The sequence below is a fragment of the Pristiophorus japonicus genome, chromosome 1, assembly GCF_044704955.1.
Source record: "Pristiophorus japonicus isolate sPriJap1 chromosome 1, sPriJap1.hap1, whole genome shotgun sequence".
Taxonomy (NCBI): Eukaryota; Metazoa; Chordata; class Chondrichthyes; family Pristiophoridae; genus Pristiophorus; species Pristiophorus japonicus.
Window position 1 is genome coordinate 66755521 of NC_091977.1, and position 27445 is coordinate 66782965.

General features: G+C 46.1%; 1 protein-coding gene across 1 annotated transcript in view; it reads right to left on the bottom strand.

Moving 5' to 3' along the window:
- Positions 1 to 27445, bottom strand: part of melk (maternal embryonic leucine zipper kinase) — a 151906-nt gene that overhangs the window by 28603 nt on the left and 95858 nt on the right. Inside the window, exons 11-16 of the mRNA XM_070884538.1 lie at positions 22579 to 22665; positions 18936 to 19064; positions 17205 to 17321; positions 15694 to 15928; positions 13630 to 13726; positions 11244 to 11353 (exon numbers count right to left, since the gene is read on the bottom strand). Coding sequence (XP_070740639.1) covers positions 11244 to 11353; positions 13630 to 13726; positions 15694 to 15928; positions 17205 to 17321; positions 18936 to 19064; positions 22579 to 22665 — 775 coding nt within the window. The remainder of the gene's footprint in view (positions 1 to 11243; positions 11354 to 13629; positions 13727 to 15693; positions 15929 to 17204; positions 17322 to 18935; positions 19065 to 22578; positions 22666 to 27445) is intronic.

The following is a 27445-nucleotide window of genomic DNA, read 5'->3' on the forward strand; positions in this document are numbered from 1 at the left end:
GGGGGGGAGAAAGGAGAAGGGGGGGAGAAAGGAGAAGGGGGGGAGAAAGGAGAAGAGGGAGGGGAGAAAGGAGAAGAGGGGGAGGGAGAAAGGAGAAGAGGGGGAGGGAGAAAGGAGAAGAGGGGGGTGGAGAAAGGAGAAGAGGGCGGGGGAGAAAGGAGAAGAGGGCGGGGGAGAAAGGAGAAGAGGGCGGGGGAGAAAGGAGAAGAGGCGGGGGAAAGGAGAAGAGGCGGGGGAAAGGAGAAGAGGCGGGGGAAAGGAGAAGAGGCGGGGGAAAGGAGAAGAGGCGGGGGAAAGGAGAAGAGGCGGGGGAAAGGAGAAGAGGCGGGGGAAAGGAGAAGAGGCGGGGGAAAGGAGAAGAGGCGGGGGAAAGGAGAAGAGGCGGGGGAAAGGAGAAGAGGCGGGGGAAAGGAGAAGAGGCGGGGGAAAGGAGAAGAGGCGGGGGAAAGGAGAAGAGGCGGGGGAAAGGAGAAGAGGCGGGGGAAAGGAGAAGAGGCGGGGGAAAGGAGAAGAGGCGGGGGAAAGGAGAAGAGGCGGGGGAAAGGAGAAGAGGCGGGGGAAAGGAGAAGAGGCGGGGGAAAGGAGAAGAGGCGGGGGAAAGGAGAAGAGGCGGGGGAAAGGAGAAGAGGCGGGGGAAAGGAGAAGAGGCGGGGGAAAGGAGAAGAGGCGGGGGAAAGGAGAAGAGGCGGGGGAAGGAGCAGAGAAGATGGGGGGGAAAGGAGGAGAGAAGAGGGAAAGGAGAAGAAAAGAGGGAAAGGAGAAGAGAAGGGGGGAAAGGAGAAGAGGGGGGGAAAGGAGAAGAGGAGGGGGAAAGGAGAAGAGGAGGGGGAAAGGAGAAGAGGAGGGGGAAAGGAGAAGAGGAGGGGGAAAGGAGAAGGAGGGGGAAGGAAGAGGGGGGGAAAGGAGAAGGAGAATGGGGGGGGAAGAGGAGGAGAAGGGGAAAGGGGGGTAGAGGGGGAGAAGGGGAAAGCAAAGGGGAGAGAAAGGAGAAGCCGGGGAAAGGAGGGGGGGGAAGGAGAAGGAGAAGGGGCGGGAAGGAGAGGCGGGGAAAGGAGGGGGGGGAAAGGAGAAGGGGGGGAAGGAGAAGGAGACGGGGGGGGAAGGAGAAGCGGGGAGAAAGGAGGGGGGAAAGGAGAGGGGGGAGAAAGGAGGGGGGGAAGGAGAGGGGGGGAGAAAGGAGGGGGGAGAAAGGAGGGGGGAGAAAGGAGGGGGGAGGAGAGGGGGGGGGGAAAGGAGAAGAGGGGGGGGAAGGAGAAGAGGGGGGGGAAGGAGAAGAGGGGGGGGAAGGAGAAGAGGGGGGGGAAAGAAGAGGGGGGGGAAAGAAGAGGGGGGGGGAAAGAAGAGGGGGGGAAAAGAAGAGGGGGGGAAAAGAAGAGGGGGGGAAAAGAAGAGGGGGGGAAAAGAAGAGGGGGGGAAAAGAAGAGGGGGGGAAGAAGAGGGGGGGGAAGAAGAGGGGGGGAAGAAGGGGGGGGGAAGAAGGGGGGGGGAGAAGGGGGGGGGAAGAAGAGGGGGGGGGAAGAAGAGGGGGGGGGAAGAAGAGGGGGGGGAAGAAGAGGGGGGGAAGAAGAGGGGGGGAAAGGAGAAGGGGGGGGAGGAGAAGGGGGGAGGAGAAGGGGGGGGAGGAGAAGGGGGGGGAAGGAGAAGAGGGGGGGGGAAGGAGAAGAGGGGGGGGAAGGAGAAGAGGGGGGGGAAGGAGAAGAGGGGGGGGAAGGAGAAGAGGGGGGGGAAGAAGAAGAGGGGGGGGAAGAAGAAGAGGGTGGGGAAGAAGAGGGGGGGGAAAGAAGAGGGGGGAAAGAAGAGGGGGGGGAAGAAGAGGGGGGGGAAGAAGAGGGGGGGAAGGAGAAGGGGGGAAGGAGAAGAGGGGGGGGAGGAGAAGAGGGGGGGGAAGGAGAAGAGGGGGGGGAAGGAGAAGAGGGGGGGAAGGAGAAGAGGGGGGGAAGGAGAAGAGGGGGGGAAGGAGAAGAGGGGGGGAAAGGAGAAGAGGGGGGAAAGGAGAAGAGAGGGGGGAAGGAGAAGAGAGGGGGGAAGGAGAAGAGGGGGGGGAAGGAGAAGAGGGGGGGGAAGGAGAAGGGGGGGGGGAAGGAGAAGGGGGGGGGGGAGGAGAAGAGGGGGGGGGAAGGAGAAGAGGGGGGGGAAGGAGAAGAGGGGGGGGAAGGAGAAGAGGGGGGGGGAAGGAGAAGAGGGGGGGGGAAGGAGAAGAGGGGGGGGGAAGGAGAAGAGGGGGGGGGGAAGGAGAAGAGGGGGGGGGGAAGGAGAAGAGGGGGGGGGGGAAGGAGAAGAGGGGGGGGAAGGAGAAGAGGGGGGGGGAAGGAGAAGAGGGGGGGGAAGGAGAAGAGGGGGGGGGAAGGAGAAGAGGGGGGGAAGGAGAAGAGGGGGGGGAAGGAGAAGAGGGGGGGGAAGGAGAAGAGGGGGGGGGGGAGGCTGAACGGGCCGGGCCCAAGACTTTGGGTAGGGCCCGTCCCCAGCACCAGATTTACAGGTAGGTAGTGTTGGGTTGGGTCGGGTCCGGGGTCGGGAGGGCGGAGGGAGGTCGGTTCGGTTCGGAGGGAGGGTGGGGGGGAGAGGTCAGGTCAGGTGGAGGGGGAATTGCAGGTCGGGTCGCGTCCGGGTGGGGTGGGGAAGGGGGCGCGGGAGCGTGGGTCGGGTCGGGGGTGGTGGTGGGAGGGAGGTCAGTTCGGTTCGGGGGGGAAGGGAGGGAGAGGGAGGTCGGGTCGGGTGGGGGGGGGGGCAACGGGAGTCGGGTCGGGTCGGGTCCGGGAGCGGGAGCGGGAGTCGAGTCGGGTCGGGAGGTCGCAGGAGCTGGGCATGGGAGGCAGCCTTATGCACGCAGCCCCAGTGAGGCCATTCGGCCAGGGCTAGGGGCTGCGTGCTTCGGGCCCCTCCCACACAGTTTTGTGCGCCTGGAGCTACTGCACATGTGCGCCCACTGTAGCGCGCATGTGCAGAGGTCCCGGCACTGTTTTCAGCGCAGGGACCGAGCTCCGCCCCCAACTGCTCGTGATGCGCCGCGCCTGACTCAAGAGGACCAGCAGGGAGCCGGAGAATCTGTAAGTTTTTTTTAGGCGCACTTTGTGGCGCGAAAAACGGGCGTCCAGGTCGGGGCTGCGCCGTTCTCGGCGCGGCCCGAAACTTGGGCCCATTGTGTTGTGTAGCACTGACACCGTGCAAAAAATGGGATAGATTCAGAACAGATCTAACAGTTCAAAACTGGGCATTAATGAGGCGCTGTGGGCCAAGAGCCGCAGCGGAATTGTATTCCACCACAATCTGTAACCTCATGTTCTGGCATATCCCTCACTCTACCATTACCATCAAGCCTGAATCAATATGTGAAGATCATGCCAGGAGCAGCATCAGGCATACCTAGAATTGAGGTGCCAACCTGGGGAAGCCACAACACAGTACTACATGCATGCTAAACAGTGGGAAGCAGCATGCTAAAGACAGAGCTAAGCGATCCCACAATCAATGGATCAGATCAAAACTCTGTAGTCCTGCCACTTTCAGTCGTGAACAGTGATGGACAATTAAACAACTAATGGAAGGAGGCAGTTCCATGAATATCCTCATTCTCAATGAGGATGGAGACCAGCATGTGAGTGCAAAAGACAAGGCTGAAGCGTTTGCAACTATCTTCAGCCAAAAATGCCGAGTGGATGATCCATATTGGCCTCCTCCTGAAGTACCCATCACAGAAGCCAATCCATAACCAATTCGATTCACTCCATGTGATATTAAGAAACAGCTGAATGCATAGGACACAGCAAAGGCTATGGGCCCTGACAATATCCCAGCGGTTGTGCTGAAGACTTATGCTTCAGAACTAGACGTGCCTCTAACTAAGCTGTTCCAGTAGTGCCCAGGTATGTCCTGTCCACAAAAAGCAGGACAAATCCAATCCGGCCAATTACCGCCACATCAGTCTACTCTCAATCATCAGAAAAGTAATGGAAGGTGTCGTTGACAGTGTTATCAAGCGGCACGTACACACCAACAACCTTCTCACCAATGCTCAGTTTGGGTTCTGCCAGGACCACTTGGCTCCAGACCTCATCACAGCCTTAGTCCAAACATGGACAAAAAAGAGGCGAGGTGAAAGTGGCAGCCCTTGCCATCAAGGCAGCATTTGACCATATGTGGCATCAAAGAGCCAGAGTAAAATTGAAGTCAATGGGAATCAGGGGGAATACTCTCAACTAGCACAAAGGAAGATGGTTATAGTTGTTTGACGTCAATCATCCTAGCCTCAGGACATTGCGGCAGGAGTTCCGCACGGTAGTATCCTAGGCACAACCACTTCAACTGCTTCATGAATGACTTTCCCTCCATCACAAGGTCAGAAGTGGGGATGTTCGCTGATGATTGCGCAGGGTTCAGTTCCATTCGCAACTCCTCAGATAATGAAGGACTCCATGCCCACATACAGCAAGACCTGGACGACATCCAGGCTTGGGCTGATAAGTGGCAAGTAACTTTCGTGCCACACAAGTGCCAGGCATTGACTATCTCCAACAAGCGAGAGTCTACGCACCTCCCCATGACATTCAATGGCATTACCATCGACGAATTCCCCCACCATCAGTATCCTGGGGGTAACCATTGACCATAAACTTAACTGGACCAGCCACATAAATACTGTGGCAACAAGAGCAGGTCAGAGGCTGGGTATTCTGCGGCGAGTGTCTCACCTCCTTACTCCCCACAGCCTTTCCACCATCTACAAGGCACAAGTCAGGAGTGCGATGGTATACTCTCCATTTGCCTGGAGGAGTGCAGCTCCAACAATATTCAAGAAGCTCCAGGACAAAGCAGCCCGCTTGACCTCATCCACTACCTTAAACATTCAACTCCTCCACCACCGGCACACCGTAACTGCCATGTACCATCTACAAGATGCACTGCAACAACTCGCTAAGACTTTCTTCCAAACCCGTGACCTCTACCACCCAGAAGGACAAGGGCAGCAAGCGCATGGGAACACCATCACCTGCAAGTTACACACCATCCTGATTTGGAAATATATCGCCATTCCTTCATTGCCACTGGGTCAAATTCCTAAAACTCCCTCCTTAAAAACACAGTGGGAGTACATTCACTACATGGACTGCAGCGGTTCAAGAAAGTAGCTCACCATCACCTTCTCTAGGGGAATTAGGGATTGGCAATAAATGCTGGCCTTGCCAGCGACGCCCACATCCTATAATCAAATGAAAAAAAAAGGAGCTCTTGGACCTGCCAGGATGAGAGAGAGTTGGTTTATGATGGGACTTGAACATTAACTGCTTTTGAAAATGTAGCTGCATAATGAACATTAAATTAGGAGGCTTGCATCTGTTATTCTTGTTTTTTCATAAATGATCTGGAGCGAGGAGTTACAAGTAAAATGGCTACATTTTCAGGTGACACAAAGCTAATGACGGCATTAGACTCCAAAGCTAAACAGGATAAGCTACAGGAGGATTCAAATATATTTGGGAAATAGGCAAACAGGTGGCAGATGAAATTTAATGTAGAGACATTTTTGTAGTGCTTCAAAAAAAGGGACAAAAAAATTCAGGAAGGGACTTTATTAAATGGAAAGAAAAGTTGTGCATGTTAAAAGAAAGGGATCTGGGAGTCCCACTCAACAATAAATTGAAGCTATTACAACAATGTTCGGAGACAGGGAGTAAAGCAAATCAGAGGTTGAGCTGAAATAATGAAGTAATCCTGTACAAAAAGGATATTGCGACTATTGAGGATGCAGAAGAAAGCAAGCAGAATGATTGAGGGAATGCAGGGTTTGGATTATGCAGAACCATTACATAAACTGGCCATATTTGCACTGGAAAAGAAAAAGTTGAGAGGTGATATGCTTGTTGTTTATAGGATTCTAAAAGGACGAGATAATGTAGATCACGAGAACCTACTTCACCTTGTCAAGAATAGTAGAATCAGAGGACACAGCCTGCACTTGAAGGAAGTAAAGTCACAACTAATCTGCGGAAATATTCATTTAGTGAGTGGTCAATCTATAGATGGTGGAAGCAGAAAGTTGATTCATATTAGATAGATTTCTTTCAGAAAGTATTATTTTGGGATACAGTACAAGTAATTTGAGATGCTCTTCAAGGCCAATATATTTTTCCTGAGGTGCGAGGCCCAGAATTGAACACGGTACTCTAAATGGGGTCTAACCAGAGCTCTGTACAGCTGTAACACAACATCCACCCCTTTGTATTCCAGCTCTCGAGATAAAGGCCAACATTCCATTAGCCGTTGTAATTATTTTTTGTATTTATCCATTAGCTTTGAATGATTTCTGTATTTGGAAGTTCTTGGCTTCTTGGCATTTAGAAAATATTCTGATCTATCTTGAGTCTAATGTGGATGACCTCACACTCCCCATATTGAACTCCACCTGCCACAGTTTTGCCCACTCACTTATCTAGCGATGTCCCTTTGCAATGGTCTGCTCCCATCTACACTAATTACCCTGCCACCTAACTTAGTGTCATCAGCAAACTTAGATACATGGCTCTCTATTCCTTAATCCAAGTCATTTATAAATAGAGTGAAAAGCTGTGCCCCAATTTGAGTACATACCCATTATTCCCACTGTCTCCTACTTCCTAACCATACCTATGTCAATAGATTGACTCCAATTCCATGCACTCTCATTTTTGTTTATGATCCTCATCTAAACTGCACTTACAATCTACAACCTGGTGGTCCCAGTCCACTGTCCTGATCAGAGCAGTATGCAGAAGTGACCAGCCTGCACTACAAACAAAGTTCTTCTGTGAGTTATCCCGAGACATGAGAGATTGGTGCAAAAGCCAGCATACACTGAAGCCATAAGGGGAGAGCTGCAAACCAGAAACAGTCTATGAAACAGCTCATGAATGCACAGCTGATTCTAAGCTTTTTAAGAAAAAACAGTAATAATTTCACTTCTAGTTCAGACGATGACTTCTATTTTTAGCAGATGCCATCCAACAACGACTGGAGAACAGCGCAAGACTCCAGTTTTAATCTGCAAGTTTAATTTGGAATTTCTGTCTGACCCAATGTAAAAGTCTCCTGTCCTGAGCGCATGTCTGGAAGAGGCTCTCATTGCTGGTACAGGCAGGTACACATCACCTACTGGGACGGAGTTTGATAAGAGTCCAAAGTCTTCTGTTCTAGGGCTCAAACCACTGCTAACCACCCATATCTTACCAGGGATTGTATTTACTTCACTATCATGCTGTTCATATTTACGGAACCTATTCAGCATCAGACACCATCAAAAAGATTCCCCTGTCAGAAGCCAATGATCTATCTATCCGCCATCATCACCTGTTTCTGAACATTAACTGTGCAGAATCCCTCATTCGGCGCATTGAGTGGGCCTTCAAACATTCAGAGAGTCAAATAAACCATTTTCAATGCAAAGACTCCAAGTAATAAAGCTAAAACTTTTCCTGTGGTCAAATGCATCAAGGTGCCTCTCCATGCAAGTGGGTGTTTTGGATGGGATGTCCTAGTAATTCTTCATGATCAGCAGTGCTTGAGCTCTGTCACCAAGTGCCATGCTAGCCTAGGATGTTTCTACACAAGCTGCTGCATTCCTAGAGATTCATATCTCTTGTGGAGCAACAATAATGGAGTCTTTACTTGGCATCGATGACCAAAAAATGAAATAAAACTGCATTGTAAAGATACCAACTGCATCGTGCATTGAAGCCTGATAATTCTGGAAAGTCCACAGAGAGAATGTAGTCTCACAATGCTTCAGCTGCTTCACATTAACTTCTCTGTTTAGCCAGCTTGCAGTGTTGTAAAGTGGGTACAGATATCTCATCAGCAGATATTGAAGTGACAACATGTTTCAGCTTCAGTCAGCTCCCTATGCAAAAGAGTTTCAGTTGAGTACTTGGTCTGATTCAGAGTTCTCAATGCTAGCCTAATTTTATTGTAATAGATTGACCTGGCAACTCCAACTAGATCAAACTACAGTGTTCAGACTTCCAATTAGACTAAAAACTGTCACGGGTTGTTTTAAACATATATGAATCAGAAGTGAATCTTGAATGGAAGGAAAACGCAGGAACAGCAAAAACTCAATCTTTCTGGTGCACATTCTTTTCGTCACACTTCGGGAATCATGCTTGTCTGTATGCAAAGCAGTGTCATACTTGCACCAGACTGGTCAAACATCATGCAGAGTATCACTCTGCTGTTTTGCTGAAGACAAGCAAGATGCTTTGAACACAATAGAACCAGTAGCTGAAGCAAACTAAAGGGTTTAATTAGGAGGGGGAAAATAGAGTATGAGAGGAAGCTTGCTGGAAACATAAAAACTGACTGCAAAAGCTTCTATAGATATGTGAAGAGAAAAAGATTAGTGAAGACAAACGTAGGTCCCTTGCAGTCAGATTCAGGTGAACTTATAATGGGGAACAAAGAAATGGCGGACCAGTTGAACAAATACTTTGGTTCTGTCTTCACAAAGAAAGACACAAATAACCTTCTGGAAATACGAGGGGACCGAGGGTCTAGTGAGAAGGAGGAACTGAAGGAAATCCTTATTAGGCGGGAAATTGTGTTAGGGAAATTGATAGGGTTGAAGGCCGATAAATCCCCGGGGCCTGATAGTCTGCATCGCAGAGTATTTAAGGAAGTGGCCCTAGAAATAGTGGATGCATTGGTGATCATTTTCCAACAGTCTATCAACTCTGGATCAGTTCCTATGAACTGGAGGGTAGCTAATGTAACACCACTTTTTAAGAAAGGAGGGAGAGAGAAAACAGGTAATTATAGACCGGTTAGCCTGACATCAGTAGTGGAGAAAATGTTGGAATCAATAATTAAAGATGAAATAGCAGCGCATTTGGAAAGTAGTAACAGGATCGGTCCAAGTCAGCATGGATTTATGAAACGGAAATCATGCTTGACAAATCTTCTGGAATTATTTTGAGGATGTAACTGGTAGAGTGGACAAGGGAGAACCAGTGGATGTGGTGTATTTGGACTTTCAAAAGGCTTTTGACAAGGTCCCACACAAGAGATCGGTGTGCAAAATTAAAGCACATGGTATTGGGGATAATGTACTGACGTGGATAGCGAACTGGTTGGCAGACAGGAAGCAGAGAGTCGGGATAAACTGGTCCTTTTCAGAATGGCAGGCAGTGACTAGTGGGGTGCTGGGACCCCAGCTGTTTACAATATACATCAATGATTTAGATGAAGAAATTGAGTGTAATATCTCCAAGTTTGCAGATGACACTAAGCTGGGTGGCGGTATGAGCTGTGAGGTGGATGCTAAGAGGCTGCAGGGTGACTTGGACAGGTTAAGTGAGTGGGCAAACACATGGCAGATGTGTATAATGTGGATATATATGAGGTTATCCACTTTGGGGGCAAAAACACCAAGGCAGATTATCTGAATGGTGGCAGATTAGGAAAAGGGGAGGTGCAACGAGACCTGGGTATCATGGTACATCAGTCATTGAAAGTTGGCATGCAGGTACAGCAGGCGGTGAAGGCGGCAAATGGTATGTTGGTCTTCATAGCTAGGGGATTTGAGTATCGGAGCAGGGAGGTCTTACTCAGTTGTACAAGGCCATGGTGAGGCCTCACCTGGAATATTGTGTTCAGTTTTGGTCTCCTAACATGAGGGAGTGCAGCAAAGGTTCACCAGACTGATTCCCAGGATGGCAGGACTGACATATGCGGAGAGACTGGATCGACTGGGCCTGTATTCACTGGAGTTTAGAAGGATGAGAGGGGATCTCATAGAAACATAAAATTCTGACAGGACTGGACAGGTTAGATGCAGGAAGAATGTTCCCGATGTTGGGGAAGTCCAGAACCAGGGGACACAGTCTAAGGATAGGGGTAAGCCAGTTAGGACTGAGATGAGGAGAAACTTCTTCACTCAGAGTTGTTAACCTGTGGAATTCCCTACCGCAGAGTGTTGCTGATGCCAGTTCATTGGATATATTCATGAGGGAGTTAGATATGGCCCTTAGGGCTAGACGGATCAAGGGGTATGGAGAGAAAGCAGGAAAGGGGTACTGAGGTGAAAGATCAGCCATGATCTTGTTCAATGGTGGTGCAGGCTCGAAGGGCCGAATTGCCTACTCCTGCACCTATTTTCTATGTTTCTATGAAGGGTTTTCTGTTTATTATCTTGGATACACTATTAAATTTATCTGGTCCTTGGGGCAAGTCGAAGCATTCTTGAGGTTGTAGGGAGTAAAGGCTCGCCCAAGAGTAATAAAAATGCAGAAACCTAAAAAGAAAATTGAGTAAAAAGGGTAAAGAGATCCGAAAATATTACGGGTATATCATTACACGTCACATTTCTGTTTATCAGCACAGGCCCTGCCAAGATCAAAAGTCCATGGCCTCGAACTTGGTGCGAGAGTAGGCCCTCCCATTTCTCGGTGGTCTCCAGGTGGAACGAGTGTTATTGCCGGCCACTGCAGCTGGGGCCAGTCGGTCAAGAGTTTAATCGCCCTTCTGTCGGCAGCAGCGGGAGCGGCAGGCGCAGGTCTCTCGACCCGGCAAAGATCGTTTTGTCGTTTCTTGTGGCCGATTGGGGCTGAGGGCTCAGCTGCGCATGCGTATATAACCTCATTACTCACTTGCACCTGCCAGTTGTAGAGTGGTCTAATTTAGAGAGAGAGAGAATCAGCATCATCAGCAGCTATCCATATTACAAAGCTCTTGAGTGAAAGAAAAGCTGCCAAGAAGTCTAATGGAGGGAGGCCCAGAGCAACCTGGTTTACTGAGGATGAGCTGGAGGCACTTGTCTCAGAGGTGGAGCGCTGTTATAAAGACCTCACCCGGGATGGTCGTGGCAAGCCTGCACCACCCCAGTATAGACGCATTTGGTGGGAGTTTGGTGAGGCCGTGTCTTCGGTGGGCAACATTGGGCAGTATGGAGACCAGTGCAGGAAAAGAGGGAACAATGTGGTTGCGTCAGCAAGCGTAAGTCAACATCTTATTGATGCACTCCCGTACGATTCAAAAAGGTTCTGTGGCCGTTGTGTGTTGCATATGCAAAACAGATAAAGGCTGCAACTTTAATTTCTGCAGAAGAAAAGAACAGCCAACGCATCAAAGCAAAGTGGCACAGGAGGGGGCCCACCAGATGTAATCGAGGTGACTAACATAGAGGAGCACGCATTGGCGTTGGTGGGTGATAAGCCTAGTGCCACCACACATGGTGGTGCCGATCCCGTACTAGAGGATGGTAAGTTTAAATGACTCACCGGTCTGTGTGACGGTCATGTCATGCAAGATCATGTGACGTGATGTCAAATGCTTTTTAAATGCATTGTCTGTTGGCCATTCATTGTATGGTGATGTATCGATGGTAGTCCTTGAAGTAAGAATGTGAAATGTGATGGTTCTCATGTCAGGATGACCAACCCCACCCCTCAGCTAAACACTTAAATGTTGTCCTGTACTGGCAGACGATCAATCGGACAGCATCGATGGGGGTGCACCTCATCCATCTTTGGCACACAAAGGCAGACGAACACCAACTCCCTCCACCTCGAAGCCTCCATGAGCCCAACACACCAGCTCCTTCCCACCGAGATTCCCCATATCCACCTCCATCACCCAGAGACACAAAGACCAGGACAAAGAGAAGGGAGAAGGCCCAGAGTTTGTACCACTTGAGGTTGAGGAGGTGGAAGAGGAGGACATGTGTGCCACCTGTGCAGCCAACATCGGTTTCTGGGTCCAACTTTTTGGGCTTCGAATCGGCCAAAACGGGATCAAGTGTTGGGAGGTGCAGAAGCGGTGCCAATAAAGCCACCAAGCAACATCCACCCAGGATGATGCCTCAAGTAGATGAGGATGCAGGACGGGTGGCAGCAATCCAGGAAATGGTGCAGTTGTCGAGGACGAGCTAGGTCGTGATCTGCTGCTGGTCATCGCTGGGACAGCTGCCAGCATTGCCACCTTTGCAGAGCAGTATTCTGCCAGTATGTCTCGGCTCATCAGTGCGGTGGAGCAAAACTCCGACTCCATAGATGCCATGCTCCAATAGATGCTTTCGGGCCATGTCATGGAGTCCCCCCATGCCATACCACTGAAGCCAACACACCCCAAGGAGCTGGAGATGCCACCAGTTTCCATCTCACCCCCTACATTCTCTCCACGACGAACACGCCAGCAGCACTCCGGCTGCCTTCCTGCACGACGTCATGGAGCAAAGGCGGTGAGGGGCAGGGGTGTGGGTCGCCATGGTGAGGACAATGGGCCTCACATCGAGGGGCGGAAGAGGTGGTGGTGGTAGTGGGTAAACGATTGGTTGTTGGTGCTGGTGTTAAATCTTCTTAATATTGTCGTTGTTGTTTCACATGGTTCCGTTTGACTCTCACTTTACTGTTCTTTGAAATAACGTTAAAGATTTGGCTTCACGTGTTTGCATCTTGTGTCACTTTGGAATGATGTACAATTCAATAAAAACAAATTTTGGAAAAACTCTTAGTCAGTGTTGAAGTTTTTGATAATCTGGGGTACGTGTTGAGAAACAGACAAATCTCCTTTAAGTATAATGGTCTCTGAGCAATATCTTGCCGTGCACTTATGATGCGATTCTTTAATGGTTCCTGACATCAGGCAATCTAGCAATGGCAAGTAAGGGTCCCCAATGCAGGAAGGCTGCCACTGAATCACATATAGTTGCACAACTTGGAGGGAAGACATTAAGGCTGGCATTTGAGTCCACATTCTCGTAGGTGCAACATCGCCGAGCCACACCCGACATGTTGTTTAGTGACATTGCAGTCCATTATAGATAGTTTTCCATCTTCTGTACTTGAGCTCATGTTGTTCTCAGGATCACATGCTGCCACCCAAGAAAACCTTGCAGGATTTAATTCTTGCCTATTCTTTTTGACATTAGCACCTACCATCTGTACACGCATATTGTCTCACTAACTGTTCTGTCTGCAATGGTTTCAACACCCTTATAGCACTTCTCTCACTGGAGCCTTCACTGTGCTTTGCACCTCATTTCCTCTTCCTATCCCACACCTGCCATTCAACGGAACACTTTTCATTTCCATGTGTAAAGTGTTTATGAGAAGTTTAATTTCTATCTGTAGTGTCTCTGAGCAGTGTCATTTCCATCTGTGAACTCATTCTGAGGGTATTATACGGGTCCAGCATATGTATGAGAGCCGGGATGTGCAGCACTGGACCACTCTGCCCGATTGTCCCTCCTGCCCGATTTACAGCCGATTAAACTCCCACTGGGTGGGACCTGGGCGGCACATCGACGGTACCCGAGGATGTTCTTCAAGTATTGATTTTTTTTGGGCGGTCCCTCGACCAAGTTCGGGGCCCAAATTTCCAGTGACACAAGGCCATCTCTATTTTAGTACAAAAATCCAGGGATTTTTGCAAAAGATTTGAATTTCCTTCAGTATTCCATTAAAATTAGGCACAACAGAGGGCTGTAAAACTGTTATTTTCACTGCATTGCATGACACAACTTGTATGACATGGGGTGTGGTGGGATGGGATACAAGCACAACAGAAAATAATTCCAGGTGAAGGAAATGCTAGAAGAAATTGTCCAAAATAAAGAATAACCAGTTGCTCACTTTTAAATCATCAATTCAGCTGTATGCTACATACCGTCTTTCTGGACTAAATGCTGTGGCTGTTAGTTCTTCTGAGATAAGTTGATATGTATCCTGGTTTATAGGAGTCTCCTTGTTGCAGCTGATCATGGCTGACAGTTAAACAATGAGAGGAGAAAGAAGTGAAAGCGCAATAATAAAAAGCCCTATTTTATAACAATTGTTTCAAACTCTTAACTCGTCTTGCAACAGTTTTGCAGCAAACTTTAGTAGTTTTGCAAAAAAACAAATTTAACAATTGAGTTCCAATTCAAGTCAGCACTTGAGCATCTACAATGTTTTTCTGTGACATAGATAGTTATTGTTGTAACTGTTCAGTACGGGTAGCAAACAAATGTTGCGCTATTTAAACAAAATATTGATCTGTTTTTAAGTGAGCACAGTATTTTTCGATATTACAGCTATACAATTTTGCTGTGCATTCCAAATTGAGAGAGGAAAGTGGAAGGCAATGCAAATTTGGAGCTGCAGATAATCTTGAATGGAGAGACAAGTAGCAAGGTCAGAAGGTGTTTGTAGTTTTCTAATATTCTAAATTTTTGTACATTGATTTCAAGTGTAAATCTTTACAGAAAAGGAATCCAAGATTCGTTCGATATTTGCTTGAAGTTTAAAAATGTATAATGGTCCAAAGTGGTATAAGTACATATGTAATTTATCCCACACGAAGCAAAACAGTCTGACCCCACAAAAACACATATTATTTCAACCAAAAAAGACTTGCCATACTTTTATGAATACCTAAATGGTTCAAGTCCATCCTATTTTTCACCAATCAGTCCCACTGACGTGCCTTTTCAACATCCCTGAATTTATTCTCTGTAGAAACACTACTAATGTCATGGATACCCAATTGTCTTCAATGTACTCCACAAGTCTGTTGGCCTTTGAATTAAGAAGTACTGTGTGGGTTCCCTTCTTACTCCTAATCTTATTTTTAAACTTGTATTCCATGGGATTTGAACAATATGTTGGGATCAATTTCTTCATAATTGAAGTTTAAGATTATATCACCTTGAAGTATCCTCTTTTCCAAAGAAAATATTTCTAACCTCCCCAGTAGTTCTTCAAAACATAAATCTCTGATACCATCTGATACTTTACTCCGTAGCTTTTTAAGAGCAATAATGTCCTTACCATTAGGTGACCAGAACTAGAGTGCTCCAGACCTGGGGCAGAAGATAATTCTTATGCTCATTACTTGTAGTGAAATTAAGTGTATATGAAGAAAGCTTAATAATTTTATGACAAATAGCAACTGCAGGAAATTCCCCCCTTTGCCCCAGATCTGACATTATTTAGCAATACAAGCTCTTCATTTATACATTGTTTATCTGATAATGCAACTTGGTATCATATTTGGCTTTTTTGCATCCAAGAACTGTGCTGACAGTTTGATGGCTTTACATACTATAATCCTTAGGTCATTTTCCTGATTGTTCAATGGAACAGTGATAGCGTGCCAAAAAACAGTCCTTTTTTTAGTCCCTTACTCCCATACTAAATTATTTTGTGCTTATCCCTGCTCGACTGCTCCTGTAAACTTTAATAGGAGCCAGCACTTCCAACTTGGGGCCAAGTCCAGAGGGGGGAAAAATCATTATTGGCTGGAAGTGCTGCAAACACAGACAGTAGAGGGCCTTCTAGGGTCAGGTAGCTCTGGATCAGCCTCTGGTATGATTAACAGAGAACATGATCAGAAGTGATAAAGGTTACCATGAAGTGGTTTTAATGGGAGCAGGCAACTCAGACCAAAATGTGACCCGAATTCCAGGTCCACTCATCTTGTATAATCTGTATACTAGGCGACTGTTGCAAAATGAAGACACAATATAGAATAAAGTGCGAACTGTTGATTGTGCTATTGGACCTGAAAGTATAGTGTGGCATAAATGTTTACCTGTTTATTGCAATTGTTATACAGGGTGCTATCAAAATTAAAGCCATGCCTTTTTTTTTTAAGTTGACAAACTCATTGTGACAATCCAATTGTGCAAGTTTATTACTCTTGGAATATTCAGATATGAAAATCTAAGATTTAACAACTTTAAAAAGTTACCTTTACAAGGAACATCTGCGTTTTGTTTGGGAGTAACCAGACTTTTCTTTTCATAGCTTTTCTTAACGACTGGCGTTTTGGCTTCAGGCTGCACGAAGTGATCATTGCTTTTCACATTCATTTTTACCCGCTTTATATTTTCTTTGTTTTCAGATTTCTTTGAAGCAATTTTTTGTTTACCTGAAGACCGTATATTATCTTCTGAAGAATCTTTAAGTGATCTACATCTTGCTCGCTGAAGTACAAAGATAAAATTCATTTTACAGAAAGAAAAGAAAATACTTAATCATTGGTAGAATTCTCCGCGTGCTGAAACTCAATTGCTGTAAAAAATGAATTGATGAGACACTGGCATACCACTGGACGATATTTAACAAGTGGATTTAAAATGCAAAAGTATTTTGACACAAATCACGCCTTTGATAAATATATGCAGCAGTTGCATATTGCTGAACAACTTTAATTAGACTCCATTTTGCAGGTTGCACATCATAAAATCAATACAATAGGCTTTCACATTGACCATTCCAACTGATCTGGAGATTGGACTGATTAGTTGGGGTTCAATCTCAAACTGAAAAAAAAAATCTTTTAAACAGTTCAATATTTAAAAGAAAAGAAAACAATTTCAACATGAATCTGTACATATTACTTGAGGTCTGCAATACAAGCACATGCATATATCAATTTTGGGGGCATTTTTTGACCAAGACACGAGTAATAAACAAATGTACCAGAGATACAAAGAATGGCAATACTGGCAGCAAAAAGACCAACTTGGCAGGTCTTTTTCATTGTTTGAAATATATGAATGCTCCACATATCACTCTCTTTCTATAGGTTCTGGGGAAAACATGTGCCGAACATGCAAAATTAAAAAGGTTGGCAGGATTCATATAAAGCCACAGGACTCCATTTTGACCTGAAGCAAAATGGAAACTAGCTAATTATTTAATATTAACCCTCATAATACTATGCATGAGCAGAACTATGATGTGTATATAATGCACATCAAAGAATGAGGACAACCAAAGAAGGTAGTTAATCTTTCTTCATCCTCTTGCATATGGTAGTAACCCAAAATAATGCATATTTAAGAGGTGCTGGCCCAATAACACCAGCTTTCAGGACTGATCTTCCAGAGGCCTGTGTTGCAGTTGAATCTAGACAGTAATGTTTAGTGAATGTGTGAGGATCGCTTAAATGTGGCTGCCTTGCATACACTGTATAAGGGTGTGAACATTTTCCATTTAATGAATTGACAAGATGGGATCCCCTCATCTTTTTAGGAACTAAAAATGACTGGAGTAATGTGTATAATATATATGATGGTCAGTTTTTAATGTAACAAGGAAGAACAAATGTAAGAGTTCTCGAGGTGGTATGGCATACCCTTGAATGATCTCAAAACTAGGTTGTATTTTTGGTAAAGTACAGTAGTTCTGAAAGCGTAAGCATAGTTTTGTCAAAGTGATATAACACGTAAAGAAACTAGAAAAATATTTGCAAACCTCTGCAACTTGGGACGTGACTGCAAAAAGCGTGTCCTCAGAGAGGAAACACTCATCCATGAATTCCACATAGGGGCCATCATCTTCTGCATCCTCAAAGTTTACATTCCTCTTTAACTAGCAAAACAATTAGAGGTTAAATTTGCATCAAAATGCAAAGAATAAACAGTAATATGACAGTAAGTTAAACATTTTCATCTTTTACAAAGAATACAGCTGAAAATTCCACACAGAGCTCACGATGAAATTTGCAGTTACAAAGTCTAGCTTCACGTCATCATCATCAACATCATAGGCAGTCCCTCGAAACGAGGATGACTTGCTTTCAACGCCAAAAATTGATGAGTTCACAGGTATTTCAATGATAACCACCCTCCTATATGGCTCAGAGACATGGACTATGTACAGCAGGCACCTCAAAACACTGGAGAAGTACCACCAACACTGCCTCCGCAAGATCCTGCAAATTCATTGGCAGGATAGGCACACCAACGTTAGTGTTCTCGCTCATGCCAACAGTCCCAGCATCGAAGCATTGACCACACTCAATCACCTCCGTTGGACGGTCCACATCGTCCGCATGCCCGACACGAGACTCCCAAAACAAGCACTCTACTCAGAGCTTCGACACGGCAAGCGAGCTGCCCCAGGTGGGCAGAGGAAATGCTTCAAGGACACTCTCAAAACCTCCTTGAAAAAGTGCAACATCCCCACCAACACCTGGGAATCCCTAGCCGAAGACCGCTCAAAGTGGAAGAAAAGCATCCGGAAAAATGCTGAACATCTCTAGTCCCTTCGCTGAGAGCAAGCTGAAGCCAAACGACGACAGCGGAAGGAGCGCGTGGCAACCCAGGCACCCCACCCACCCATTCCTTCAACCACCGTCTGCTCCACCTGGGACAAAGACTGTAGGTCCCACATTGGACTCTTCAGTCACCTAAGAACTCATTTTTAGTGTGGAAGCAAGTCATCCTAGAATCCGAGGGACTGCCTAAGAGAGAGAGAGAAACATTTGTCATCTGTATTCAAATGTACATCAAGAATGATGCAAAGATGAAGAGATCATACAGGAATATGCTGTTGAAAATTTGTAGTCCATTCTTCCAAAAGGTAATACTCTGCTCTATGAAGAACAGGACAGCATGGGGAGTGGGTTGGAAGAGATCGAGGCTGGGAACGGCATTTGGGGGGGGGGGGGGGGGGGCGGTGGGGGGAAAGAGAGAGAATGGAGGCCTGGGGGGGGAGGAAATCTGAGTTCTCGTGCAAAGGGCGGGGTTCTCCGATTGCTGGAGGTAGGTTAGGGATGCTGGATCCAGCAGTCCTTGCCTTGCATTAGCTGGCGGGTTTCATGAGGCCTGCAAAACCCGACCAGCTAAAGTTAAATTCAAAATGGTAGTTAAAGCAGAGGCTTCCAGCCTCATTATAATACTTAAATAGCCAACCCGTATCCCACCTCTGTTATAATAAGTGGGCAGGTTGGAGATGGGTGTTGGTCAGGATTCATATTTATTAACACTAACTTCCCACATGACCCAACCCACCTTTAAGGTTAACCCCCACCGCCCCCGTCAAAGTCTTAAATTTGCAGTTAGGTCCCTCCTGACAAAAATGGTGACATGCATGTTTTCTTTAAAAGTTGAACTTATTTTTTTAATTGCCATATTTACATTGCAAACAAAGTTAAATTACTGTCTAGATTCGTATATGAATTTCTCCAAATGGATTTCTCACCTTTAGTTCTCCCAGAGGTGTTGAGGGCACATGTTGCTCTTCAGTGCAGGGGAACAAGCGGACAGGCTTGCCATGGTTCTTCTTATGCAACAGTAGTAGATATGCCACTGTTATTTTATCATATTTCCACTAAACAAAAGAGTATGGAGCTAAACTTAATGCATTGTGTAAAAAGTGCTCTACTATTTGAGCAAATCATAGCTTTTAGTGCATACTTTTGCAATAGAAATAATGATTCAACAGCATAATTTGTCTGTTGAATATCACCTTTGTAATCTCTTTACTCTTTTTAAAATATTGAAAAACCAAAGCAAAACACCAATAAATGTCATGCTGAAAAGATTAAAAGAAAAGGTGTGATAAAATAGGAAGTAGCAAGTTAGTGACAACTAAGGTTTGGCATTGAAAGTCTGTAGATTGCAAGATGAAAGAGAGATTGAGAGGTAAAAAGTTCTCATTTTACAGTCGTAGGAAAGAACAAGTTAAGAGTTGGGGACCAAGCAACGAGTCTGGTTTTTATTGCAAGTAAAAACATCAGAAAGGGTGTACTCGGAGCTTAGGAGAAAGGATTATTAAATGATCAGTGAAGTTAGAATGTATACATTTTTGAAGATGGAAGGAATACCCTCAGGACCAGAGGTGATGTGCAAAACCTTTGATGCCAGTTTTAACAACATTAGTTACTTCAGTGGCATAGACAGAGGGATCAAATAGTAAAAAAGAGCTGTTGGATTAGGGAAATGCATCAAAGAATTCTCAAAGACCATTTCTATAAAGGCTAAGTACATCGAAGACATGAATGTATTTATGGAAGGAACTTTTAACACCCCATCCATCGCTCTCCTGAACAGGATGCTAGTTCTGACTTGTAATGCAAATAAGACAAGATTAGTTTACTATTTAATGCAATAGAGGCAATTGATCAAGACATCTCATTGGAAACCAGTCTGTCCTGATTAATTCATTATTCTGTTTGTTATCTTCTGACCTACTGGTATTTGAGTTAGTTCTGATACTCGGCTCAGCATACAAACAGAGCTAAGCCTCAAACATTCTACAGCAATTCTCCTGCTAAATAGATAGGTAGGATTTTACCATCTCACTGAACCAATAAGTTGAGCCTTGGGGTATCAAGGAAAATTGATACCGAGCTGTCATCCCTCTACAGCAGACGTTCCATTTATTGCATTATGCTTAAATGACTGCTACTGTAATGCAGCCCATTCTAAACCTTTATTTACTTTGTGAATGATGAATGAATTTTGAAAAATTATTTTCATTAATTTTTTTTAAGTTATCCAGGTATCACTGTAACTGTAAAGTATAGAGTCCATTACATAGTCTCCAAATTGAATGTCGACCTTTATTGGATTAGCTTTTGTAGATGTGTCTTTGTCATAGCAATAAAATGAAGAAGCCTGAAGTAGGATTTGAACATTTCCCCTCACCTGCGCCCGTCCACCTCAACTGTAGTTAAGTGGGAAAAAATGTCCCAGCTAAAGCAGTTAATGCTGTACCCATCGACATTTTATTTTAAAGAGCTGGAAAAACATATGGTTAGGAATGTAATTGAGCGTTATATAAGGATAAGGATGGATAGAAATGCTTGAATAGTTTAACATGGTGGTTCCTGAGCTGCTGAGAATATGGAAGTATTATTTCAACAAAGGGAACTGGTTAAGGATTAATATCTATGACACAAGATACAAGGTTGCTAACTATGGCGGAATTTTGATAGATTATTTTGAGGGAAAGCAAGGAGATATTTTACAGAACCTTTGCTCTGTAGATTGAACAGGTAGTGTCGAAGATAGAAGGGATATGAAGTGCTGAATGATCTTTATGTTCTTATGCACTCTGGTTTTATTGCACTTTAGGGACCAGAGTGGGTCTGAAATCAACTACAGTCAGGTCTTTGATGTGCAAGTACACTCCTAGTCATGATAATTTTTATATTAAAAAAATTATTCAATAATTTTAATTAAACAATGAATACAGCAAAATGGGAATTTGGTGCTTAAAAAATAGAATTAGATATTTTGAATTGAAGCAATCTTTCACTGAATTTTAGTAAAATGAATCAAAGGAAAACAGCTCAGATGGCTGGTTTCAGTCTGGGTTTGCCAAGGGTCCAGTTGGAATATAGTTGCAAGTAGGCAGTTTCATTGCATCATGCAACTGCTTTGAGGCAATTGACATACCACACTAATATTTAGTGATCTCACAGGAGACAGTAACAGCAATTACATTTCAAAAATCTGCATTTGCAAATTCAAAACTGGTATCAGAATGAAATCAATACAACAAACAAGTAGCAAACAAAACTTTCAATAATATGGCAGGAGAGTTTTCTGCAGCTAAACTATAACATAGCAAAACATGTAATGGAGATTTGGTTGCTGCACAAATAAATGAAGCACCGATATGGCTGAAGGCTCAGCCCACTGTTACTTGCTAAAAATTTAAGATTAAAACTCGGTCTTACTTGAAGTACCTAGTGACTTTAACTTACTACAAAAGACATGTTACTTCATGGTCACTTGAAGTTTCACTATTAAATGGATGCCATAGGGCTGCCATAAAGTAAAGTCCTCTTTTAGGGCTCAATTTTCCCCAAAGCTGTTTTTTGGTGTACTTGAAGAGTTACGCCCCTTTTTCTGGGGCCCCAAGTACGGCAAAAAAAATCTTCCAAGTTTCTCTGATTGATTTCTTCATTTTGACGCGCCTAGCCGTCATTTAGTTTTGGGGGGGGGTGAAGCCTTGATCTGTGCCGCCAAAAAGATCGGGTTGCCATGGTAACAAGGGGCACAATGCGGGCTGAGCTGGAAAGTGATACTTACAGCCAGCTCACAGCAACCAAGCAAGCACAAGCACATTACAGCAACTTACCAAGCACAAGCACATTAAACATTGCAGCAACTTACCTCCATTAAATTATTAAAGTCCCCCGTCCCTCCCCAATGCCGGTGCCAGTCCCCGCTCCTATCCCAGACCGAAGGGCCTCCCCGTCCCGCCTTCTCCCTCCTGGTCTCCGCACCCGGCCGAGTGACCTCCTCCCTCCCGGTCCCCGCCTCTATCCCTGGCCGAATAGCCTTCTCCCTCCCAGTCCCCGCACCTAACTATACCCGAAATGCCCCTCTCTCCCCCTCTTTCTTACCTCTCCTGCTGCTGCTGTCCGGGCATCTGCTGCGCTGATTTACTTTCCCGTGCCAATTTTCTTAACTCACCAGAAGATTTTTCTACAGAGGCCACATACGCCAGCCTAAGAAGAACTGGAGTAATTAAATTGGCCAAACTTACCTAACTGGGCAGAGTTGGTGTGGGTGGCAGGTTATGCCCCCTTTGACTCAAAAAACTAACCTCGAGTTACACTGGTGCAAATTGATTGGGGAAACTTGTATTTTTTTTTTAAAAACTTAGGCAACAAACCCGGTGTGCCCCCAAAAAACGGCGCAAATCACTGGGGAAAATTGAGCCTTCTATGTTGAGCAGAACATAATAATATTGGCAGGAATAGACCGATAGCAGCAGATATAATCAGTACAGGAGAACAGTTATATCAGGACTCTAAATATCCGAAAGACAACGTGAGGAATAATTTATTGCATGTACAAGGATTATTACCATTGAGTCAGATGCTTACCTGTGTCACCAAATTGGACATACTCTTTTTGGAGCGTTTGAAGAACACAGATAACTCTGTAATGCAGTCCTCATCGAGATGGTCAATCTGGAAGTTAAAATATATTCAGGAAGAAAAATGAGGTAACATTTAATTGTTAGTACTTAGTTTAGTGTGCAATGTATCAAGTGCATCCTTTAATTCATAATAGCCGGTAGATGATTAAAGCGTTACTACATTAGCATTATTACAAGATTATTAAAAGATTGCTTAATATATTTAGTTGCCGCACTGCATACAAACATGATGGGTCATGACGTTACAAGTAGAGGCACAAGTCTCTAAAAATGAATGGACTAGTTGATGAAGCTGTAATGACAAAAGCACATGGGATCCCAGGTTTTATAAAAAAAATAAAAGGGCTGGATTTTTGGTTCGTTGCCACATCTGTTTTCGCTCCAAAGGGGCGGCAATGGCGGTCGTAAGCTCTTTCGGTGAGTGGTCAGCTTCCAGCGCCCCCCCCGGGGTTTACAGGGCCAGTTTCGGGGCGTGGAACATTACCGCCCAGAAGAGGCAAGCCGGTGTGCAACGTCCCTGGTTACGACACCAACTTGATTTTTGGCTCCCACCCAATCCAAAGCGCCGTGCTGGAACCGCCTGTGAAACCAGGCGGTCCGACCTGTAGCGGCCACAGGTAAGTAATGCTGACCTCAGGTAAGTAATGCTGACCTCAGGTAAGTGTGATTGTTTTTTTTTGCATTCTATGTTGTTGTAGCAGGAGTTATTTATTGGGAATATTTTTTTTCAGTTTTTTTTTTCTCCCAGGCCTCCAAGGCAGGCTGTTTAGCTCGGGATTTTCGCATGTTCAGCCAGCCTAGCGCCCTAAGGTGTGCAATGCCTCCCTTAGCGCTCCGCCCCACACTCAGGGCCCAGCAGCCCAATTTTGCTGACTGAGATGCATACTTTTCCCAGACACAAACTTTCCCGCCCTGCTGCCATTACCACCCCAAAATGAGCAAAGCTGAAAATCTAGCCCTATATAGAGTACAAAAGTAAAAAGATAATTCTAATACTTTAGCAGTTAGAATATGATGTGCAGTTCTGAGTGCCCTTCTTTTAAAGTAGATGAGGCAAAGGACGCAGCAGAGGATGCAAAGAGATTTACTAAGGTGATGCTAAGGATGAGCTGCTTTAGTTAGGACTAATGCATAGAGAAACTAGGGCTTCTTTCACTAGAACAGAGGAGGTTAAAATTGATAAATGTGTTCAAAATTCAGGAGGTTTTGATAAGGTAAACTGGGAAAAACTATTTCCACTAGTCAATGAGTTGAGAACAACATTGGTTACACACAACAGCTTTAACGTTAAAAAGTTTCAAGGCACTTCAAAGATGCTGGAGTGGAAAATAAAATATGCGACAGAAATTGAAGATGAAGGGAGCTGTAAACTCAGGAGGATTGGTTAGAACATGGAATGCTCCACCAGAAACAATGGGGGAAGCAGAATCAGTAATCGATTAAAGAAAAATTGAAAAAGGTATAGGGCAAGGACAAGAGAATGGGACTAAGTGGAGATAGCACTTTCAGAATCGATGCAGGTGCAATGGGCAAAACAGTCTCCTTCTGTGCTGTAAAATTCTGTGATTCTATGACCTTCTCACTTATTTTAATTCTCAGTTGATTAAGAACACATTTGTGCCTGAGAAAATTGTTCACTCAGCAGAAATCTACTGAACTTTCCTGTCCAACCCAACCAGATTTTTTTTTGCTGATAGACATTGTTCAAAAATATCTTCTATATAAAAATAATTAAACACATATTGGTGCCGACATCAAAATGGCGCTTGACAAGGATCACAACGCTGTAAGTTACAATTGGGGTCGTGAACATTTTATAAAATTCCTCTATAGAGACTCCTACAGATAACCATGCTCAGTTTGATTATTCACTGGAGAATGGATATATATGAAGGACAAAACACTCCCGTCAGAAGGCCAATTCAAAAGAAAACGGGAAAAACGTTTTTTTTTTAAATCATGTTGCACGAGTTATTTTGGTGGGTTTGTTTAGGAGCAAATCTACACTCAATGGGCCCAAGTTTCCACACGATAAAAAAACGGGCGCCCCTCTGAGCTGGGCGCCCGTTTTTCGCACCGAAAATGGTGCCGGAAAAAAAACGCGCGATTCTGGAGCGCCCTGCAGCTCCATGTCGGCGCCCAGGGGGCGGAGCCACCACTCACGCCGATTTTGTAAGTGGGAGGGGGCGGGTACCATTTAAATTAGCTTTTTTCCTGCCGGCAACCCTGCGCGTGCGCGTTGGAGCGTTCGCGCACGCGCAGTGTGAAGGAAACATTGGCACTCGGCCATTTTTGTAGTTCTTTGTAGCTGTTTAATTTTTGAACATTTTTTAATAAAAGCACATTGCCATCAGCACATCAGCACTGAGGCTTCTTGCAGCAGTGAGAAGGCTGCAGGAAGCCTCAGAAAGTTGAGACAGCCGTTTCTCCCCCCCCCCCCCCCCGCGGGAACGGCTTCCTCCTCCCCCCCCCCCCCCCCCCGCGGGAACGAACGGCTGTTTCCCCCCCACACCCCCCCTGAGGGAACGAACGGCTGTTTCCTCCCCCCCCCCCCCCCCCCCCGGGAACGAACGGCTGCCTCAACTTGAGGCTTCCTGCAGCATTCTCCCTGGCTGAAGCATTTTCACACAGGTAGGAAGATGGTTTATTTAATCTTTTCTTTACTTATAAATTTTTATTCAGGTTGGATTTATTTGTATAATATTTGTTTAAGTATAAATAAGGATTTATTATAGAATTTAATGACTTACCCCCCCCATCCTCTCCCCCCCCACCTCGTTCTGGACGCCTAATCTGTAACCTGCGCCTGATTTTTTAATGTGTAGAACAGGTTTTTTCAGTTCTACAAAAATCTTCACTGGCTCCATTCTACTTTAGTTTGGAGTACGTTTTCACTGTGGAAACTTTGAAATAGGGCGTCAATGGCCGGACACGCCCCCTTTTGAAGAAAAAATTCTGTTCCAAAGTAGAACTGTTCTACCTGACTAGAACTGCAGAAAAAAAAGTGGAGAATTGCGATTTCTAAGATATCCACCAGTTGCTCTTAAAAATCAGGCGCAAATCATGTGAAAACTTGGGCCCATAAAGTTTCCACATGATTTGCGCCTGATTTTTAGGAGCAACTGGTGGAGAACGGACTATCTTAGAAATCGCAATTCTCCACATTTTTTTTTCTGCAGTTCTAGTCAGGTAGAACAGTTCTAATTTGGAACAGAATTTTTTCTTCAAAAGGGGGCGTGTCCGGCCACTGACGCCTGATTTCAAAGTTTCCACAGTGAAAACATACTCCAAACTAAAGTAGAATGGAGCCAGTGAAGATTTTTGTAGAACTGAAAAAACCTGTTCTACACATTAAAAAATCAGGCGCAGGTTACAAATTAGGCGTCCAGAACGAGGTGGGGGGGGGGAAGGGAAGTCATTAAATTCTATAATAAATCCTTATTTATACTTCGACAAATATTATACAAATAAATCCAACCTGAATAAACATTTCTAAGCAAAGAAAAGATTAAATAAACCATCTTCCTACCTGTGTGAAAGTGCTTCAGGCAGGCCTATCGGGACAGAAGGCTGAACGGGCCGGCTCGAGACTTCGGGCAGGGCCCGTCCCCAGCACCAGATTTACAGGTAGGTGGTGGGTCGGTTCGGTTCGGGGGGGGGGGGGGGCGGGGGAGAGAGAGAGAGAGAGAGAGAGAGAGAGAGAGAGAGAGAGAGAGAGAGAGAGAGAGAGAGAGAGAGAGAGAGAGAGAGAGAGAGAGAGAGAGAAAGAGAGAGAGAGAGAGAGAGAGGGAGAGAAAGAGAGAGGGGGAGGTCAGGTCGGATCCAGTCCGGGAGCGGGAGTCAGGTCGGGTCCAGTGGAGGGGGGGCGGGAGCGCGGGTCGGGTTGGGGGGGCGGGAGCGAGAACAGGAGTGCGGGTCGGTCGGGGGGGGGGGGGGGGGGGGGGGCGCGGGTGTCGGGTCTGGTCCGGAGGCAGGGGGGCGGGGAGCGGGTGTCTGGTCTGGTCCGGAGGCAGGGGGGGGGGGGCGGGGCGGGGAGCCAGTGTCGGGTCTGGTCCGGAGGCAGGGGGGCGGGGAGCGGGTGTCTGGTCTGGTCCGGAGGCAGGGGGGGGGGGGGCGGGGGAGCGAGTGTCGGGTCTGGTCCGGAGGCAGGGGGGAGCGGGTGTAGGGTCTGGTCCGGAGGCAGGGGGGAGTGGGTGTCGGGTCTGGTCGGGGGTGGGGGGAAGCAGGAGCTGGCCGTGGGAGGAGCCTCATTCACGCAGCCCCAGTGAGGCCATTCGGCCAGGGCTAGGGGCTGCGTGCTTCGGGCCCCTCCCACACAGTTCGGCGCCTGGAGCTACTGCACTTGCGTGCCCACTGTAGCGCGCATGTGCAGAGGTCCCGGCACTGTTTTCAGCGCAGGGACCTGGCTCCGCCCCCCCCACAGCTCGTGCTGGCTGCGCCCAGGGCCAGAGGACCTGCAAGTAGGTGGAGAATACCCAGGATTTTTTTAGGCGCACTTTGTGGCGCGAAAAACGGGCGCCCAGCTCGAAGGGGCGCCCATTTTTTTTCTTGTGGAAACTTGGGCCCAGTGTAAAGGGCAGAGAGGGGGAAGAATTTCTGAAGTGTGTTCAGGAGAACTTTCTTGATCAGTACTTTTCCAGCCAAACGAGGAAGGAGGCATTGCTGGATCTGGTTGTGGGGAATGAGGTGGGTCAGGTGAATCAAGTTTCAGTAGGGAAACATTTAGGGAACCGAGATCATAGTACCATAAGGCTTAGTTTAGCTCTGGAAAAGGACAAAGAGCAGTCAAGAGAGTAAAAATATTTAATTGG